The sequence below is a fragment of the Zosterops lateralis genome (assembly GCF_965231275.1).
Source record: "Zosterops lateralis genome assembly, chromosome: Z".
Lineage (NCBI taxonomy): Eukaryota > Metazoa > Chordata > Aves > Passeriformes > Zosteropidae > Zosterops > Zosterops lateralis.
In genome coordinates this window covers 70,651,115-70,665,633 of record NC_139800.1, presented here as the reverse complement: position 1 = coordinate 70,665,633, position 14,519 = coordinate 70,651,115, and the positions used below count along the sequence as shown (strand labels likewise).

The following is a 14,519-nucleotide window of genomic DNA, read 5'->3' as shown; positions in this document are numbered from 1 at the left end:
TGCGGCGAGGCAGGAGCAGCTCACAGCAGTTTGGGGTCGCTGTTCAGTCGGAGGCTGGAGTACATCCCCACGTGCCGCACCAGGTTGGGCTCCACCACGAAGGCGTTCTCGCCCTTGCCCCGCAGCAGCGAGTAGAGGGCGGTGTCCTTGGCAAAGCCCTGGCGGCAGCGCAGGCCCCGCAGGTAGCCCGAGGCGCGGCGGGCGGAGGCGGCGGGGAAGAGCATGGCGGGCGTGCAGCACTCGCTGGCCGGCACCACGTTGTAGAGCGCGGGGTGCAGGCGGCGCAGCTCCAGCCCGTAGTGCCGCCCCACCAGCTCCGACAGGGCCATGCTGTACAGGGCAAAGAACGCCACCAGGCGCCAGCTGGGGCCGCCGCGCCCCGCAGCCCGGCAGTACACGCAGGTCAGCACCGGCCCCAGGAACATGCCCAGGCCCAGCCACTCCAGGATTCTCATGGGCTCGGGGTTGAAGTAGCGCTGGAGCCTTTCGGGATGGTACAGCTTGAAGTAGAGAGCATCTCTGAGGTAGGGCTTGGAGAAGCGGGCCGAGAAGAGGTGCTGCAGGACAGAAAATATCTCCTCCTCTGGCACGGCATCATCTTCCACGAGGAGGATGTACTCTGGGTTGTACACCAACAGTGACTGCTCGAGGCAGAAGACATAGTCCTGCTTCTCCTTCTCGAACTGGTTCAGGCTGAGGTCAGGATTCTCTCCAGTTCTGCCACGACTGACCATAGGAAAGAGGCCGCTCAGCAGCCTGACATCCTGATGGCTGCTGGGGTCTGACTCCACGTTACAGAGGAGCACACGGTGACTCTGGCAATGCACCCCACATTTCTGGAGGAGGCGGTGGAAGTGGGAGGCCACTTGTAAGACGTAGTGGAAATCATTCCGCCTCTGCACTGTGATAATGGTGATCAGCAGCAAGGGCTGGAAGGCATCACTGCCAGAGACCTTGGAGGCATTTGGCATCTGCATCTTCTCAAAGTAATGGAGGGCATCCTGGCCCTCCTGCTGGTTCTGCTCCAGGAACTCCTGGCTCATGGGGTTCAGGTGCCAGCGCCGCAGGTAGAAATAAGAGTGGAGGAGCTGGTGGCAGTTCAAAGGTGCCAGCACACCAAAAGTCACCACAGTCAGGGTGAGGAGATGGATGAAAGGGTTGGACCAGCGGCACCACTTCCCACAGGGCTGCCAGCCTTGGTGTAACATAACTGCTGCAGAAGGAGGGCACTCCTGCACTGGTCATGCCCTTAAAACCTTTCACTTCCAATGCATCCTTCTCCCTGGACTGCAGGGTACCACTGCTGCCATTGCTGCCAAACCTGCACAGGTTGTCCAAGCCTAGGAGGGAAGAAAAAAAGGATGATTACTGAAAAAGGAACTGACAGAGAAAATAGAAAGCAGGGGACTAGTCTCTGAGTAAGTCAAAATACAAGGCCCCTGTGGAATCCCTCGAGGTGGAGGGATCACAGGACAGTCCTTGGAGGTTGAGGACAGGCCCCTAAGGCCTTTTTAGCACCTAGGAACTCTGATCTAACCAAGCTCAAAAGAACTTTGTGTGTTTGTTACTGTGCTTCAAACATGTAACAAGAGGCAAGGTGGATGCAGGATGGGTGGAAATCCCTTTTAGTTAAAGGCACAGAACTTAGAACACAGAACCCTATCTAGTGACAGTGACATAGTAATGTTTAGATCACAGCCAAGAAGCAAAGGCAGATCTCTTGTATCTTAGTCTAGCACATATTGGAGAGACAAACTTTTACCTCTGGAGGCACACATGCCTCCCTCCTGCTGCTCACACACTTCCAAATGTGTGTTTCTTCACTTTCCTCCCTGGAGTGTGAAGCCATATAACAAAGACACCAAATTACTTCACTGAAGGCCTGTGTATGCTAAGGGTAATGTGTGTGTCTGTTTCTCTCAGATGTCTCCTCCTCACTAGACCCTGTGAAATACATGGGCACAGCAATATTAACATGTTGTAATTGAGCCATTGATTCATATTTCTTATTTAAAAGTAAGCAATTTAGAAATATATGCCTTTAATTTTAAACTGAAGTATTCACATAAATATGTAAAATTTTTGTATACACATTCACTTTAAGTAAATATCCACCTTTACAGAAGTTAAAATTTGCAATATCTGCTTCTCTGGCTTCCCTGAACACCTCACAGCTTGGTTAACAAAAGCTTACCCAAAATCAGGGCAGTTAGACTGTTCAGATGAATTCTCTTATGTCAGCAGTCTCACTTTTAATCTGTCATTTCATTCTCCCTTTAATTTCCTAGTCTCTCTCCCTAAGAACTGAGTTATTCATGTTCCCCTCACTGAGTTGACTTAATGTGCACTGGATGTTCAGTGCAGAGTTTCTTCAATTTTTAATCTTCTGCCTTCAGCAAGTTCTGATCATCAAATGGTGGTTCCAGACCAAAATGTTATTCTTTGTCCTCTTCTGCACTGTCATCTGAAGCAGCCTAAGCAAAGTTGGGTGGATGGAAAAAATCATGGCTTTTCTCCTCTGTTTCAGAAAAATGGATCTTGTATAAGAAAAGACTTGGAGGACATGGAGCAGGGTCTGGCTCTGGAGATACTTCCGAACTCCCTTCTTTACAGAGGTCACAGATTTGCTGATTTTACTATTAGGAGAACCTTTTCCCTCTTGCCAGTATGGGGATGTGACAACCATCTGTGAAAAGCCTTTTAACAAGATTAATGCAAAATACACAGGAGTTATTCCAAATATTTGTTAGAGAACAGGCAGTTCATGCTGTGAGATCTCAAACCATCCTTAGATAGACTGTGGCATCAGTGTTGTGCACTTTTAGGGCTCAAGAGAAGATTTAGTGTAAATAAATTGAAAACAGATGTACATGCTGATGCATGAGAATCTTCAGTTTCTTCCCATGTAGCTTTCTTTTCCTGTCTGGTTACACAATCCTGTTGCACAAATGCTGCATTGAATTGCATCAGTGAACGTTGTAAAGGCCCAAAAGGCAATGGCTGCACTTCAGCTGCTAGATCCAAGTCCTGAGAATTCAGGATGTGAAGACCTGAAATCCATCAGATGCAAAGATCTGGCATTTAAATGCATTTATTCATCCAAAATCCTGAGCCTTCCAGCTAACCTGTCACAAGCATTAAGGGAACACAAATTTGCAGAATCAGATTCTACAGCTGATGCTGTTGAGCCTTGTTTTGATAGAAGCATCATTGTGGGCACTGTCTCTGAGCCAGCCTCTAAACTTAAAAGTGAGGACCACAGTGGGAAAAGGAAAACTAGAAGGTAGTTTAGTTCTCAGGGAAAAAGTTTTCTTTTCATCTTCCAGCTATGCTGAAGCTCTGAGCTACGAAACCTATGAGCTGGCAATGAGATCTTGGGATATGTATTGAAGCACTAGTAATAATTCTTTGAGCATTTCTTAATTAATAATTCTTGGAGCAACCTGATCTAGTGAGTGGCATCTGGCAGGCAGGTTGGAACTAGCTGTTCTTTAAGGTCTCTTCCAACCCAAATCATCCTATGATTCTATGATGACAATGCTCACCCAAGGAAAAGACCTCCTTCCTTCACACCATCTTCTACTGAAGAGGGAAAAATGGTTGTCCTGTTCTCCCTGGTGGCCAGCTGAGTTGGGGGGCTACAGCCACATGAGATGAATCAAACAAGTTCTCACTTGACATCTCGCTCTTCTGCACCCCGCAATGTTCAAGGGATGTCCCAGATCCCTGCAGGTGGACTCAAAATGAGTCTGAAGCCCGACAGTGCTGGGAAAATGCGGGGAAAATGGTGTGGGGACTCCACCTGCTGGTGTGGGGACTCCACCTGCTGGTGTCCCAGCTCACGGCTCAGGACAAGGTCGGTGAGGTGGTGCAGGTGAACACCACCCTTTCTGAAGGTACCTCCTGGCTCCAGCTTCCCCTGGAAAAGCATGCTGGACTCTGTTGTAATTCCAAGCGTTATGACTTAACATTGGCTTCACTTCACTTCACTTCACTTCACTTCACTTCACTTCACTTCAGTTCACTTCAGTAATAGAATTCAAGATCTTAGAATTCTTATTCTGGCTCTGCAACTCAGGAAGCCTCAGGAAAACAGCAATCACAAACAGACACTACTGCTACTCTTCGCATCTTCCTCTGCTGCCTGAGCTGTTCACACTCACATTGACAGCCACACTCTTTATCACTCTCTCTGCTGAGGAAAAGGCTGTTTTCACTGGGCAGTGAAATAACCACGGAGGCTAAAAATGGTCAGGAGTGTATTAAAGCAGGTTTTGATATGAAAAACAAGCTGAAGAATCTAGAAGAGAGGGAAGAGACTGACCTCCTTCACACCTTTTGTCTGTAACACTGGGAACCTGAGAGTTCAAAATACAGATTAAAGAATTCTGACTTATGCAGAGGTGAAGCCTGTTCCCATCTGCAGGATTTGAATCCAGACTCTGCTCAGGCTGTTTTCCATTAAGATGGTTCTGACTTCAGACAAGACATTGTTTTCATAAGTTCTTTGTATTCTCATTTTAATTTTTTTCCCCTTCTAGGGGAAAAAACACCTTGTTTTTTAAGCAAGTGGCATTTCAGACGGGGGGAAAAAAAAAGTAGTCTGAGGAGAAAAGCAAGAATCAGATTTGGATTTTATAGTACCTAAAACCCCCCACTTTATTAAACCTGAATAATAACTACTTTGCAACCATATAAATACTTGCAGTGGAAGCCAGATTACAATGTTCTGTGTAGAACTGAGCCATTGCTTAAACACAGCTAGAAGCTGTGGTGATATAAAGCTGTAGATTTGGCTCATTTCTTTTCTTAGATTCTCATTATAAATATTCCTTCCAGAAACACCTAATTCCAAATCTATATCATATCGTCATTAGTCTCCTAATTATTCGGCTGAATTACATTGTTCAGGAAAACTCATCTCTTTGCACACTGAGAAGAGCAGAAAAATAAGTAATGCACTCTTTGGGGTCCCAAGTCCGCTGTGCCTGTGCTTTAAAAGAGAAAGCTGATGTTCTGTCTGCTTCTAACTCGTCTCCACAGAGAGGTGTTCCTGGAACAAAGTTTCCTATGTGTTTGAAAGCTGCAGATTTTAAGTTCCTGGATAGCTGATGTAAGAGACCATTTACTTGCTCCTTCTTGTGCCATGAGACAAGGACACAGCTATTCCTGTACAATTACAGTATTAAATTACTCCTTTTGCCCCATCTACACTTCTTCTCAGTGTCAGTGGGAAAAGCCAGTTCTTTCCTAATATAAAAACAGCTGGATGAAGTAATGTAGTCAGAGCCATAGAGTCATCTCTCTACAAAGGGATGAAAGAGGGAAACAAAGGCAGGCTCTTGGAAAATGTCATGGAAATGTCATGGGCGGTCACAGTCCCAACTGGGCCACAGCAGTGGTAGGAGTAAGGGTGCTCACACAGTGATAGCTTTCACTTGTGTGTTGATCCTATAGCAGCACCCAAGCTGAAACCTTTGTGTGAAAAGCTTTTCTGCACCCCAGCCTAACACCATGCAGAGGAGCTGCCAGCTCAGGACCAGCTCCTCTGCTGATGAACCTGGCAGAGACAAGGCCTCTGTGGTGCTGTCACAAACATCCTGCTCCAATCTGAGGAAGCCGATGGAGGCCTCCCAAGGAGCCATCGAGGTCTCCGTAACATACAGGCATGCTGACAGGGAATGTACAGATACCCTCAAATTCTGAAACCTGAGGTCCCTGCCATGAGCTGATCCCCATTACTGGGCCAGATGGCCAGCTTTTCTCATCTGCAATTCTTCTTCTTTTCTGACAGCTTTTAGTAGGTCAGGTGCCAGATAATATTTCTGCAATGTGTCAGACCCCCCTTGACAACAGCAGTGTCCAGTAGAAGCCAAGCATCCACAGATGTGACCGTTGCACTTCCATGTCAAACTGGGAGTTGGACTCCCTAGAAAATACAAAGCATCCCAGCAAGAGCTGTGCTGCTAAAAACATTCAGAGGAACCTTAATGGTAAGAGACCAGTAGTTCTTTGCTGTATTTTACTAGCAGGTACCAAATACATCTCTCACCTCCTCAAGTACTGCTGAAGGCAATTGTTCTTATGCTGTTTGTAGATGATCAGTGTCATCTATCATCTTATCATCAGATAAACCAGGCAAAGATCAGGGCTGCTGCACTTAATTTCTCAGCTCCCTTAGAACTTTTGTTTCTTGTGGTCTGTGTACTAAAGATGTAACACTGTCACAGTTAACAGATTAATGATGGCTTGAAGTGTAAGAGAAGTGGCCAGAGAGGGGCAGAGGACTTGGCCCTTTGCAAAAGTTATGTGGTACATGAGATAGGCATGCTATCTGTTTTGATCTGCCATTCCTCAAGGCCTGTCAGTGAACACACAGACCTCTTCTGTCTAAGGAGATGGAATTTAAGCACTGTTGGAACAGTAAAAATGCACAAATATGCAGGGTGTAACTATGTCCAGTTAGGTAACACCAGAAACTGCATTAAAATTTGAATGTAAATTTTGTCCTAGGCTGGCGTGCTATTCTCATTGGACTGTAGTTAATTTTTACAGGCTGTTCATAAATCCCTAGAAATCCATGATGCACAGTTTGAAAGTACTGAACTAAGAAAGGAGGGACACAGATGTGGCAGGTGAATGACTTGCCCATTTTATTTCAACTAAGAGGATAAGAGTATGCCACCAGTGAAAGAGGCTGTGAACTCAATAAATATTAATTACAATTATTTCCAAAACTTATGTCTTGTTTCTCATGTATATTAATTTTCTTATGTCACATAAACCTGAATGGAGCCCATTTCACCTGGCTGCCTCCCTACAGGGCAATCCCATGGGAAAGCAATGCTCCCTCTGTTGCTACCAAGCAGTCAGGTACATCAGATAAAGTGGGAGTAGAGAGCAGCCTGAGAAGAGTTCTGCAAGGTAATAGCTAAACACAGAGACTAAGGCAATGACTTTGGAGGAGCTGTCTGTGATTTTGGTGAGTGTGACAGGTGGTTGAGGTGCCCCTAGAGAATAAGGGCTATCTGTTTAAAGAGGGACTCATCCAATCGGTCATCCTGGTGGGGTGGCCTGTAGCAAAGCCCCACAATAAAGTCACTTATCCTCGTCCTCCCTTAATCCTGATTTATTATCTCTTGGACAGCTCCTCATCCATCCCTGGGCAGAGTTGCATTCACTCCAGCTGGTCACTGACATAGAGGGTGACCCCTCCTCATCTCCCCCACCTGCCCTTGCTAAAGATTCTGTATCCTTCTATTCCACCACTCCAGTCCCAGGAGCCACCCCAGCACATTGCTGTGATGCCAAGGAGCTGGCAGCCCTGCAGGTGTGCCCATGACTCCAGCTCCCTGCGTTCATTCCCCACACCTTTGCACAGAGGCAGTAAGTTGGACTCTGATGGAGGCAAAGTAGTGGCTGGAGCGGTTGGAATTCCTTTGTGATGCTGTCCAGGTCTCCTCCTGCTGATCTGTGATCCCTCCCCATGTTCTGGGCATCTCTTGCTAGCCCTGGCTTTAAACTGAAATCCTTGAAGTTCCTCTCCTGCAGCAGCTTTAAATTAAGGTCCTCTCCAACTTGGTGAGCCTGTCACTGAAATTCCTTCTCTGTGTGAGAAGGACCCTAGCAGTCCCAACAGGTTTCTCCAAGTACATTCTATGGTCCAAGCTGGACCCCTGGCTGTGGCACCAGTCCTGTGGCCATTTGTTGGTTTGCCAGATTTCAAACCCCCCTTCCCTTTGATTGGAAAGGTTGGAGAAAAAGCTGCCTGTGTTCCAGAAGATGATGAAGGGATTGGAGCATCCTTCCTTATGAGGAAATGCTGAGGGAGCTGGGGTAGCTCAGCCTCAAGAAGAGATGGCTGAGAGGGGACCTGGTCCATGTCTGTCAGTGTCTGCAGGGAGAGGCCGGGGGATGGACCCATGTGGGGCCCAGCAGTGGGACAAGAGGAACAGGCAGGAGCTGATGCCCAGGAAGTTCCACCTGAACATGAGGAAGAACTTCTTCCCTGTGACTGAGCACTGAATAGATTGTCCAGAGAGGCTGTGGAGTCTCCCTCACCGGAGATATTGCAGAACCTGGACACAATCCTGTGCAATGGGCCCTGGAATGACCCTGCTGAGACAGGGAGGTGGGAACAGATGACCCACTGTGGTCCCTTCCAAGCTGCCCCATTCTGGTACTGTGCCAGGCCTGTCTTCCCAGGAATTCAGGTGTGTAGGCCATGTTTTACAGGAGCTAAAGGTACCAGCCTGAGCTGGTACAAAACTGGAGCTGCTACAGCTGCATCCCTGCACCTACACCAAAGAGGTGTTGGCTACCAGAGTCACTGTAGGCTGTAGAATCTTGTGGCTCAAGCCCACAGAGCTCTCCTGTGTGGCCTGGTGGAGATGTCCCCGTGAGCTGGGACATTGCTCAAGGACACTCCTGGAGGCTGAGACCCTCTTATCCAACACCTGATGTCTACAGTGAGGTAACATATTTTGCATTAAGCCTTAATGTATATTATATGTCCATGACATTTATATATCCAGCTATAGCTTTAAGGGTAAAAGTATAGTAAGTAGCAGAGTCTAATCATGGTTTAAATCATTGCTGAAATCAGAAACTAAAACATTGTTTTAGCATTTCATTAATTATCTTAATTATTAATTATTGATAAATCATTGTTAAGTTATAATTGAATTATTCCTTAATCACCATTTGCAATTTTTCATTATGTATCATTTTATTATCATCTAATCATTAATAAAACTTTTTGTTATCCCCACAATGATGAATTCTCTTAAAAATTCACCTGTGTCAGTAGAGCTGTGAGTGTATGAATGAGGGGAGAGGGAGAGAAAAGGAAACAGATGTGGTGATGGCTGCTAACACTGCAGATGTCGTAGCTTTATTGTTGTTCATCTACGGCTGTGAAGAATAAAGGACAGGAATAAGGAAATAGAATTATTTGTGAACAAAGGTCTTTGATTACAAAAGCTGTAAAATTCCAGTGGGACAGGTCTATTTAACAATCAAAACGCAAAACTGTACAAGGCAACAACCAGAGTATTGTGATTCAAACCTCTGAAAGAAAAATGTTTAGTCATATTGATAAAAAGCATTCCTCTTTGAAGAGACTCTCTACTACTGTTAAACTACTGACTTCTCTGTATTCACCACTTGTGCCTGAGGAACATACACCCTCTTCCTCCCCTCCCCCCACAAGATATGAACCGGAGTGTTTATCCTGCATAGGAAGGCGTGGTGAATGGAATGCCCTGGTTCTGGGGGATCCTGGTGATCTGCTTGAGCCCCAAAGGGAGAAAATGAGGTAAATGCAGGAGCTGAAAAATAATCTGTGGTATAATTAACTGTGCCCTTGTTGGACAGACAAAAAAGCAGCAGATTTCACATGTGCAGGAGGGTGTTTCTCCTGGCTTTTGTGCTCGCAAATGCTTACTGAACACAGTGTGCCTTTATGGTTGTACATAAATGATTTTTTCAGTGACTGCAGGAGAGAAGCCAGCCCAGGAACCTGTAGTGTACATCAGGTAGTTTCATGTTTTGCTGCATCACAGCACAACTGCAGATTTCCTCAACAGCCTTTGATTCTAAATGTCAGCGACTTCGGCCATTGGGTTTCTTAGGTGCTCCTCATTCCCTTTGGGAGAGCTGCCAGGTAGCACAAGGTGACCCGTAAAGCGCCGGGATTAATAGCAGTTACCTCAGTGGTGATGGTCAAAGAGGAGAGGGCGTTAGATAAGAAAAGCTGATCCCACCTCCACTCTCTGCCGTCCTCGCAGGACAGCAGACACAGAGGGCGTTTCAGTGTGCCCAGTGCTCAGCTCCTTGCCCGGATTTCAGACCGGAGGGATTCTAGCCCTGCTTCTACCTCGGGCGAGGGTCCTCTGGGTGGCACCAAACACAGGGCGGAAGCTGGCCGGCTTTTCCCCGTTCCCTTAAGAGTTCCACTCACCTTCCCCAAGGGAAGGGACGTTTCTTGAGGGCCGGCCAGGCTCTGGCCACTTGTCCTCTCGCTCGCCACAATGTACAGACACATCCCCGGAGCAAGCACAGAAACATCTCCTCGATCCCTGGAGGGTTTCCACTTCCCTGCGGGCTCGGGTGCCGCAGCCACAGCTCGGGGCCGAGCCCAGCCCTGACGAGCAGCTGTGGCTGCTGTGGCTGCTGTGGCTGCTCATCAGCCATAACTTGGTAGCCCTCCTTTCCCTGTTCCCCAGCCTCGGTGCGCCGCCCCCGTATCCCCCGCAGGGGAAGGGGAAGCATCCCCCCGGGACAGCGCGATCCCAGCGGGCGATTTACCCGATGCGAGGGGGAGATTTACCCGATCCTGAGCAGCCCCGCACGGCCGCTCCCGCCTCCCTCCCGCAGGCAGCTCCGCTCCCGCCGGGATCCTGCTCTCGGCGTGTGCCTCACTTCTCTTCCGCGGATTTCCCGCCTCCCTCTCGGGCGCCGAGGGTGGGATTAAAGGCATCAAAGACCGAGCATGTGACCCCGCCGGCACAGGGATGCTCAAGGAAGAAGGGGAAGGGGAGATGGCCGGGGGAGGCACCGCACAGCGGGGAGGGGATGGTCCCTGGAAGCAGGTTCGGGAGTAAATCCCCAGCCCCAGGAGGACGCCCGGGGCGGAGGCGGCTGCGCAGCCGAAGCTCCTCATTCCTGCTCTGCGGTCCCCGAGCGCTCCATCAGGAGCCGGGACAGCCGCAGGGACAGGCGGTTCCCCCGCCCTCCCCAGCCAGGTGTCACTTCTGCCCGGTGTCACCACGGCCGCTGTCACCTCTGCCGGGTGTCATTTCTGCCGGGTGTCAATTCTCGCTGGGTGTCACCTCTGCCGGGTGTCACCTCTACTGGAGGTCGCTTCTGCCGGGTGTTCCCACCAGCTCCCGCGCCTCTGGGGCTCTGCCCTTCCCGCTGGGACCTGTTGGATGCTCCGGACCGTCACCTCACTCCCGGAGGGGAGAGGATCAGCCGGGCCCCGCAAACCCGAGTAGAAAGTGTCACGAGTCATGAGCACGTCACCCGGGACAGGTGAAAGCTGTCGCTGTCTCAGTCTGCAGCAAAGTCTTCACGGGTGTGTTGGTTGAAGTGTGGAGGCTTATCAGCTACACAAAAGCCTGTATCAGGCTGTTCAGGATTCAAACATTTTCTCAAACTGCCCCAGGACTGCCTCTGACCGGTACATCCCTCCCTCCCTCCCTCCCACCTCCCAGCGCTCTTCTTGCATTCCACTTCCCTGTTCTTATACACACACCTTCAGCCCTGTGACCATAACACCTAATTAACTGGTTACCTGAAAGATGCTTCAGGGAAAGTTTACTGTCTGTCATTGTAGGAACTACTTGGGTTTGTGCCTGCAGCTCCAGAAGATGCAAGTGCATGTATTTGGGTTAAACTATTTTCAGACTCAAACCTCTCTTATATCTTAGAAGAATCTTGGAGAAAGGAAAAATCCTACCAGGAAAAAAATCCCTCATGCCCTTTCAATAAAACACCATGTTCTGTTGAGCACAGCTAGAATTTTGCTAATGTCTAGTCCTGTAATCAGAAGCCTCTAGTATGGTGTATTTCTCATTTTAACATAGTAATTTCTATTATTCCTTCTTATAAGCATGATGAACAAATGAATCACATCACATCACTTTGCATGCCTGTGATCCTTATTCTTCCTCCTGGCAAAAGCTGTCCCACACCTAGGGCCTTTTATTGCAGAGACAACATGGAAGAAGGGGGGAAAACAGAGGAACAGTAATGCCCAAAATAACACAATCAAGCAGAGCTGGGTTCTTGTAGTGACTTCCTAGAAACAGGTTAGGCATACTGGAAGGTCCACCAGTTTCCTAAGATACATGTTACTCTCTCAAAATAATAAAGAAATCATAGTTTATCAGGTGATTTGCTTTCCAAAATCCCTCTTTCCTGACCACCTCTGCCTCTCTTTGTTTTTAATGACAATGATTTATACTCTACCTTACACTTAAATGCTCTCGTGCCTTCAAAAGTTGATGCACTGAAAACAGCAGATCCTGGGAGAGAGCAGAGAAAAAAAAGAGTAAAAAGAGGTGGGGAAAAGATTAAACCTTCCTAGGAGGTCCATTATTATGTTTCCCAGGATAAGAATTGCAGAATTTTTTTTTCCATTTCTTTGTCAATGCCCATGTGGCAGAGTGACTACTTAGCAGTATCAATGGAAACACTTACCACACTGCACCCAGGATTACATTTTGGATGATGTTTCAGCCAACAGAATTTATTACTGGGGGGAAGGGAAAAAAAAAATTAGCCCAAAGGCCTTTTCTTTGGGAATAAATATTTAGGTCATTGTAATTTTGTGTGATTTCTGTGCAATCTTCCCAGCCCACTCTTTGCTTACTTGCATGCTTTTCAGAGAACACTTGACTTTCATCCTTAAACAATTATTTCTTTAAAACAGCTTCTATTAGACCAAAAAGACTGAGGGAGAAGAGTCTCAAGCAGAGATTTTGGGGCAATGACACAGAATGACAGTGGAAGCCTGTCATTCCTGGTTACTCATCCATTCTTATCACGGTGCTGTCTCCTGCTATGTACAAGCATAACGACACTGATATAGCTGAAAAATAAACTTTTTCTTCTGGTGGGTTATGCCTTAGTTGGGTCACTTTATCCCTTCAGTTCCACATACCAAATGGCATTGTCAGCACAGCTGAGATGGGTCTGGAAAGAAGAGATGAACATTTGGGGACACAACTGCTCCTGCAGTTACCTAACTGCAACCTGAAATGCTCACAATTATAAAATTATTCAACCTGTACAATAACAGGACAGGGCTTAAAAACTACGATCAGAAAAAAAAATCTTGGGATGAGAATTTATCCAGGTAGCAAAGGTTCAGCCCAACTGTCCAGATCCCAGTATTTTCCATTGCCAAAGCACCTTTCTCCTCTGCCATCCACTGTAACAGCTCTGATGGCACTGAGCATTTATGCAGGGGAATAGGAGTAATATTTTCTTTTGCCTTACCTGAGATCAGGTACAGCTCCTGCTTTTCATAAGCATGAGTGTCAGAGGCAGGACAAGCCAGGCAGGTGGTGTTTAGATACTTGCTCAATGTGCAGGCAGGGCAGAAATTCATGTCTTGGGGGAGCTGAATTGAGAAGCCTGGTGTCCTCCAAGTTCTTTTATTTGTGTCTGATGCATCTGTCAAATTATCCTTACTCCTGCCTCATGTTCCTTGTCCCCTCCCGATTCCTTGGCTTCCCTCCTATTGCCTCATGTTTTTTACCAGAAGGCAAGGGCATGAGAGTATGCACACTCCAGTTGATTTCAAGCTGCTTGTGCTGATTATTCAGCCAACAAATCAAACAAACAGCTTCCTGTTCGGGGTGTCCTAAGCTTCTGCCCAGCAGGATGGACATGCTCAGCTCTGCTCTGCAAGGCACTGCCTGAAGTATACAGCAGCAAACATGTTTGGGGCTTCAGCCAGTAGCAATGAAATTTGAGGAATGTGTTCAACACTTACTGGAGACAAGGAGGAAGCTATGAAAAGACAGGAAAAAAAAAGACATAGGAAAAAAAGTTTTGTAAGCTGTTCTCCTTAGGAAAAAATCCAAAGCCATTGCATTCCAGCAGAAGGAATGAATAATGTGTTTAGCATAACATGTTGTGCCAGTATGTATATAACCTGCAAAGGCTGCACCTCTTCCACAAACACTCTGAGAAATTCTGTAGTGATAGCACTATTCCTTTACATACACATACCAGGTGATAACAATTGCCTGGTTATTCCTGTACTGTCAGCTGCACAACGGATATGTTCTCCTTGTAGGTATCTGCTGTTCACTTCAAAGGGTAATTTCTAAAATAATTTTCTTCCCTTGCTAATTATTTATAGGGGGAAAAACCAAAATAATATTTCCTGCATACATTCTGCTTTTGTAAGAAGCAAGAGACATTTCTGATGGCTATCTTGAATAGAAATACAATATTGAGGATAACCAAATTACATAGAGTGGCAGTGGCTTTCTCTTTTTTTCTTTCAGACTTCTATTTATCACTGGGGACAAAGAGTATTCAACATCCTTTGCTGTTTAATGGAGATATAATGAGCTTATATGTCAGGCCCATTGCGTTTGACTTTAGACAGCTATAGTCAGAGGAAACACAGCTCCAGCAGGGATAGATTCATGTGGCTTGGCTGTCTAGGGTACATTAGTATTCTCTAAAAAGGCTAAAATATTTTAATCTCATTTTCATCCTGGTCTCTGCATTTGGGTTTGGTTCTTTTCAGGACTAGAAACTCTTAATATATTTCCCAAGTCTTCCCTCTACAGTCTCCTATATTCAACCACAGCCAGACTTTTCAGGCTCTTAACAACAGCTAATTCATCTTGCAGATGAATTACTAAATACTGTTCCTGTAATATCTTCTACCCAAACTACACACATCTGAAGATGACAGAAACACATTCACTGTAGTCCAGTTCACTTTAGAGGGTATTGGGCACCCTTCCCCACCACAGACACCCTTCTTCTGT

At 46.8% G+C, this 14,519-nt stretch overlaps 1 protein-coding gene across 7 annotated transcripts; it reads right to left on the bottom strand.

Moving 5' to 3' along the window:
- Positions 1-16: 16 nt before the first annotated feature.
- On the bottom strand, positions 17-10,558 carry PGAP4 (post-GPI attachment to proteins GalNAc transferase 4). Of its 7 annotated transcripts, none has more exons than XM_083883770.1 (4): positions 10,309-10,558; positions 8,798-8,913; positions 1,763-1,944; positions 17-1,340 (listed from the first exon to the last, which is right to left on the bottom strand). In XM_083883770.1, the coding sequence occupies exon 4, from the start codon at positions 1,206-1,208 to the stop codon at positions 21-23; it is 1,188 nt and encodes a 395-aa protein (XP_083739896.1). In that variant the 5' UTR covers positions 1,209-1,340; positions 1,763-1,944; positions 8,798-8,913; positions 10,309-10,558; the 3' UTR covers positions 17-20. The 7 variants fall into 7 exon arrangements, with proteins under 7 accessions (XP_083739896.1, XP_083739894.1, XP_083739898.1 ...); XM_083883768.1 differs by having other exon boundaries at positions 10,331-10,558; XM_083883772.1 differs by lacking the exon at positions 8,798-8,913.
- Between the last annotated feature and the right edge of the window lie 3,961 nt (positions 10,559-14,519).